At 44.4% G+C, this 5978-nt stretch overlaps 1 protein-coding gene across 1 annotated transcript in view; it reads right to left on the reverse strand.

The window, feature by feature from the left end:
* The window catches only part of ABCC8 (ATP binding cassette subfamily C member 8), a gene marked incomplete at its 5' end in the record, with an annotated part of 118395 nt that overhangs the window by 108287 nt on the left and 4130 nt on the right, over positions 1–5978 (reverse strand). Inside the window, 2 exons of the mRNA XM_015423247.1 lie at positions 553–719; positions 4855–4976. Coding sequence (XP_015278733.1) covers positions 553–719; positions 4855–4976 — 289 coding nt within the window. The remainder of the gene's footprint in view (positions 1–552; positions 720–4854; positions 4977–5978) is intronic.

Below are 5978 nucleotides of genomic sequence, written 5' to 3' on the forward strand. Positions count from 1 at the left end.
GAACGGGCCTCTGGGGCGGGGGTTTCCCCGCCCCCCAGGGGGACTTGGCAAGCCTAATTAATAATTTCTAAATTTAGGGATAAACACAAAAGGCACGCTTCGCAAGCAAAGTAGAGCTGCCTTGCCATCCAGGCTGTAGAGAGGAGAGATTGTGCAATCCTAACAGAGTTACAGCCTTCTAAGAAGGGTGTAACTTAGGATAGTACTATAAATGGTTTGAGAAACTAAGGAGGCATTTGGCAGATGGGCTCTTTTTGTAGCAGGAACTCCTCTGCATATCGGGCGACACACCCCTAATGTAGCCAATCCTCCAAGAGCTTACAGAGCTCTTCTTACAGGGGCTACTGTAAGCTCTTGGGGGATTGGCTACATTAGGGGGGGTGTCGCCTAATATGCAAAGGTGTTCCTGCTACAAAAAGAGCCCATAGCTCAATACACAATCGCTATGATAGCACTCCCATTTTCAAAGCTTTTTTTTTTACATTCAGTGCCTAGAAACCATTAAATTTTTTTCAAAGAAAGATTTAAGAATTATCTTGAAATGTAACTTACCCTCACCCTGATGACATTAATTTCTACGATTAGCAGCATTCCATAAAGAATGACTAAGAACCCAGTCAGGCAGAATCGAAGCTGGAGGGGTCCGACATCATTATCATAAAATTTTACAAATTTGATGGTTTTGGTTATAAAAGCTAACGTCCAGTAGACTAACAAAGCTGTATAAAGATAAACAAAGCAGCAGTCCTTCAAAAATAGCAACAGTAGAAAATATACAATCACAACATTTCGGAAAGTACAAGCAGGAGACCTGCAAGGTCTTGTAGGGGAGGGCATATCATTTCCCTTCCTCCATGATTCACTTTTGCCCTTCCCTGAGCGCCCTACCCTTTCCTGCTTTCCTGCTTCCCTTCCCACCCACCGGCCAACCTACCTTTATTTGCCCCATTTTCAGCTTTCCCTCCTTCCCTTCCTGACAGCCTCTCCATGGAAAAACTCGACAGGGTTCTGGCCATTGGACTGAGCTGGGGCCAGTTGCATGGGGCTGGCTGCTTTGCCGGGTCCATTTGTACAGTCCCAGCTGCCAGCCAGGACCAAGTTACACAGTTGGGAATGCATGGGGGAGTCCCACTTGCCCCTGTATCCCCCTCCCACACTTTTTTCTCCTTTTCTCCTCCAGGCAGCCATTACATCCTCGCCTTTCCCTGCTTCCTTTTCTCCTTTCCACCAACCAATGTTTTGTCTGCCCCCTATTTGCATCTATAGTTATTATTCATTTACTTCATTTATACCCCATGTTTCTTCACAATGGGGACCCATTGTTCTCGCCTCCATTTTATTCTCACAACAACCCTGTGAGGTAGAATAGACTGGGAGTATGTGACTGGCCCACCAAGTGGGCTTCCAAGGCACAGTGGGGATTCTGAACCTGCATCTTGAACATGATCTACATGTGCCCCCTTGCCCAGTTGGTCCAGGGGTTTGGGCTGGGTTGCCACCAGTATGCTGATGACACCCACCTCTATCTGTTATTGGACAGGCTGCCTGGACTCTGTCCCAGAGAATTTGGACAGGGCGTTGGAGGCCATGGCTAGGTGGTTACAGCAGAGTCGGTTGAAGCTCAATCCAGTGAAGATGGAGGTCCTGTACCTGAGCTGAGAGGGAGTTGAGTTGTGCTGTCCCAAAAGGTGAGGAGCCTATGGGTGATCCTGGATACCCCACTTTCTCTGGAGGCCCGGGTCACCACAGTTGCCAGGTTTGCCTTTTATCATCTTTGACAGATCAGGCAGCTGGTTCCCTATCTCTCCCCCCAGGACTTGGCTACAGTGACCAATGCTCCCTCCAAGCTGTGGAGTCTTGTGAGCAAACATTCTACTTTGTGAGCTACTGGCATTAAAGTTGTGGGTGAGCGATTTGGCTACTGCATAAATTAGTTTGCTCTGGAGCCGTCCTTCCTGAGCTGAGACAAAAATGTGTGAGCCGGAGGCTAAAAAACTGGGAGCTAGCTCACACTAACTCATCTTAGAGGGAACACTGATCAGTGACCCACGCAATGGTCACTTCCAAGCTTGATTACTGTAACTTGCTCTATGTGGGCTTATCCTTGAAGCGGATCTGGAAACTCCAGCTACTGCAAAATGTGGCGGTGTGCCTGCTGACTGCGATGTCTGCGCGGGAGTGCATTCAGCCAGTGCTATGCCAATTGCACTGGCTACCGGTCGAGTACTGGATCCAAGGTGTTGGTATTGACTTGATTTCAAGGTGTTGGTATTGACTTTTAAATCCCTATGCAGCCTGGGAGCGACATATCTGAGGGAACACCTCTCCCCATATGTGGCCCAGAGAGCCTTACGCTTGGCAGACCACCATTTGCTGGTTGTCCCTGATCCAAAGGACGTCCACTTAGCCTCAACCAGGGCCAGGGCTTTTCCCACTCTGGCCCTGGCCTGGTAAAACATGCTCCCATCTGAGAACAGGACCCTGTGGGACTTATTACAGTTCTTCAGGGCCTACAAAATGGAGCTGTTCAGCAGTAGGCGTGGCTGATTGTACATTAGCTGGGAGAGTTTAAAAGCAGGACAGCTGCAATGTAAAAGCTGTTCTGGCTATCAGATGTTGATCCGTGTTGGAGTTGTGTTCGAGTTGTTGAATAAAGCTGAATCTTTGCTGAATCACTCTCCGACTATTCTGTTAAGTGGCCGACCTAACAAAGAAGATCCCCATATATTTTTGGGTTACGGCCTATCTGCTTCAATCACTTGAGATTATTACACCTTTCCAGTTGTAGTGCTACCTGTCTTAAATTATTGTACCTTTTTGTTTTGATTGTTTTAACGATTTAATTACTAGGGTTGGTTTAATGATTTTGTAAAACTGCTGTTGTGATCCGCCATGAGCCCACTTGTAGGGAGGGCAGAATAGAAGTTGAAATATAAATAAATAAATTAGGTCTAACAGGATTTTCTGAATTTGTGGGAGGAAGTTTTTTTAAAAATCAGAAGTCTGTGTAACTCTAGTTTGGAAACCGGGACAAAGTATGCCTTGGCCTAAACTGAACTCTAAAGGAACAGAAGGAACGCCTGTGAATTCTGCTCCTGTGGGAACAGATGGCATATCCTTTTACTTTCCTTTGTCTTATCTCGTATATTTGAGAGAATGCCTCAGTGAAAGGTGCAGTGGTGAGGTTAGATGTAGCTTAGATATACCAATGCCTTAGCCAAAGGTTTTGTCATTCAACTCAGAAGGACCATAGGTTGGGATGGGCATGAACCAGCTCATGAACTAAAGTTCGTCATGAATTTTGGCTGGTTCATGGTTTGCAAACCAAAGTTTGTGGCAGATCAACCGGCATGAACTTTCCACGAACTGTCAAGCGGGTTGTGACTAGGTACATTTCCAGACAGTCTGTCTCCACTCAATCAAAATGTTTTCCAAATTTCAAAACAACAGGGAGGGTGGAGTTGTCCAGCCATGGAAACACCAATAGGGGCCCTCCAAAGCTTAACAGGGACTGCTGGCTGCCAATAACAGAGTTCCCATTTTGCTCTACAGAATCGGAATGCTATATATACCCTCAGCTCACCTCCATACCCTCTCCTATCTTGAGTGTTAGACAGAGAGGCAGCGGACTTGTTAAAAGCAGAGCACATTCATTTATTACTGATTGTGAACACCTCTCCTCTGGTGGGGTTAGGGTTTTAGGTAGACTCGGGACTCTGAGCCACCCCACCTCTCTGCTCGCCCCAAGCAGAGGGACTTAGCTACTAGATGTCATGACTAAGAACCCATATTTTATACCCTCACTAAAAAATAACACTAATTTTAAGGTGGAGGAGGAGGAGGAGATTTGATTTATACCCCACCCTTCACGCGAAGTCTCAGAGCGGCTTACAAACTCTTTTCCCTTCCCCTCCCCACAACAGACACCCTCTGGGGTAGGTGGGGCTGAGAGAGCTCTTTCAAGAACAGCTCCTTCAAGAACAGCTCTGACAGAACTATGGCTTGCCCAAGGTCATCCAGCAGCTGCAAGTGGAGGAGTGGAGAATCAAACCCGGTTCTCCCGGATTAGAGTCCTCACACTTAACCACTATAGCACACTGGTTCCTTATTTAGCTTTATCCCACCACTGTAAATTAGTTACTCTAGGCAGCTTTATTCTCATTTAACAAAACAGAGTAACTATTTAAAAAATCAATTTATACGAGAAGTATTGATTCTAACATATGCAACCTGATCTGACACATTTACTCGAAAGGAAGTCTTTATGAGCTGAATAGATCTTATTCCCAAGTAATATAGTATTGCAGCTAGAGTCTTTAATGACTGGACTTGAAAAAAAGGTTTCTTTCCTTTCTTTATAGAAGAAGTATATGGGTCAAACAACTGTGGGACTATTTATATATTACATAATCTTCCTGTCAACAGATGAAATTTGTCCCGTGACAGTGCCCATGCAAACTCATAGTCCAAACACAACAGTGAAAGGCAACTGTTGCCAACAGCACCAAGAACATCAGTTTAGTGGAGCTAGAGCTTTAATGCTCATTATAACACTCAACATTTTACAGAAAAAAAGTCAAACAGATATTAAAATAACTATTATGCAGGTTAAAACTTTGCTGTTTTCAAATTGCTAGATATTCCCAAATGCTCCACCCGGTTTAATAATAACAATATTACTAAACATCTTTGGAATTAGATTTGATAATAGGGAATGAAGCACAGCATATAAAATTATAGCAAGAAAACAAAATTTCATATTAGGTACAATGCAACTACTGGAAAAACTCACCTACCATCAGCCTAAGAGGAACATATTCACAGCTTAACAACTTTCTATGTTGCGGTACATACCTATTAATAACTTTGGAAAATTTGATGTTTCAATGTTGTGATAGTAAACAATTGATGTTATGGCTGCTAAGAATGCCATACCAGGTGGCATGTACAGGTGCAAGTGACGGGATTCAGAAACTCTAAGGAAAACAGAACATCTATTAATCACAAATATCCTGGGAAGAGACAACCATGATTGCTCTGATGCTCATGTCATTATATCACATCAAATTCACTTGAATGGAGATACAAATTCATACATACAGGAATGCACGCATGGCTCTCTCTGTTGGAATTAACGAAGAAGGCAATCAGAGTTCCCACACACAGGACTGAGCACTGGATTAAGACCAAAACCTCAAATCCAGTGACCACCTTTGGGTGTACTTTTGGTGCAGTGCTGCTTCTTCTTCTATTTTTCAAATAACATTGAAATTAAGAAGAAGAAGAAGAAGAAGAAGAAGAGATTGGATTTATACCCCGCCCTTCACTTGGAGTCTCAGAGTAGCTTACAAACTCCTTTCCCTTCCCCTCCCCGCAACAGACACCCTGTGAGGTGGGTGGGGCTGAGAGAGCTCTGGCACAAACTGCTCTTTTTCAAGGACAGCTGTGCCAGAGCTTGTGACTGACCCAAGGTCACATCAGCAGGTGCAAGTGGAGGAGTGGGGAATCAAACCCGGTTCTCCCAGATTAGAGTCCGCACACTTAACCACTACACCAAACTGGCTCTTAAAAAAAGAAGCTTATGATGGGGTAACCGAGATGTTTAGAAAAGAAAAGGGGCTATGCATATGGCCCTGCCCAGACGTATCTTGGGTCAAATTAATTTATAGATATGTGCAGGGCATTTTTTGTAGAAAAAGCCCAGCAGGAACTCATTAGCATAATAGGCCACACCAAACAGCAGAAACTCATTAGCATATTAAGCCACACTCTGACATCACATCTCATTAGCATATTAGGCCACACCCCCGCGTTACCACACTCACCTTTTGCTTCTTATTCTGTTTACTTTGTTTGTTGTCAAAACCCTGGGCTTTTTTTGTAGCAGGAACTTCTGTGCATGTTAGACCACACACCCCTAATGTAGCCAATCCTAATGAGTTTCTGCTGCTGGGTGTGGCCTATTATGCTAATGAATT

The sequence above is a fragment of the Gekko japonicus genome, unplaced genomic scaffold, assembly GCF_001447785.1.
Source record: "Gekko japonicus isolate JY-2015 unplaced genomic scaffold, Gekko_japonicus_V1.1 scaffold936, whole genome shotgun sequence".
Taxonomy (NCBI): Eukaryota; Metazoa; Chordata; class Lepidosauria; order Squamata; family Gekkonidae; genus Gekko; species Gekko japonicus.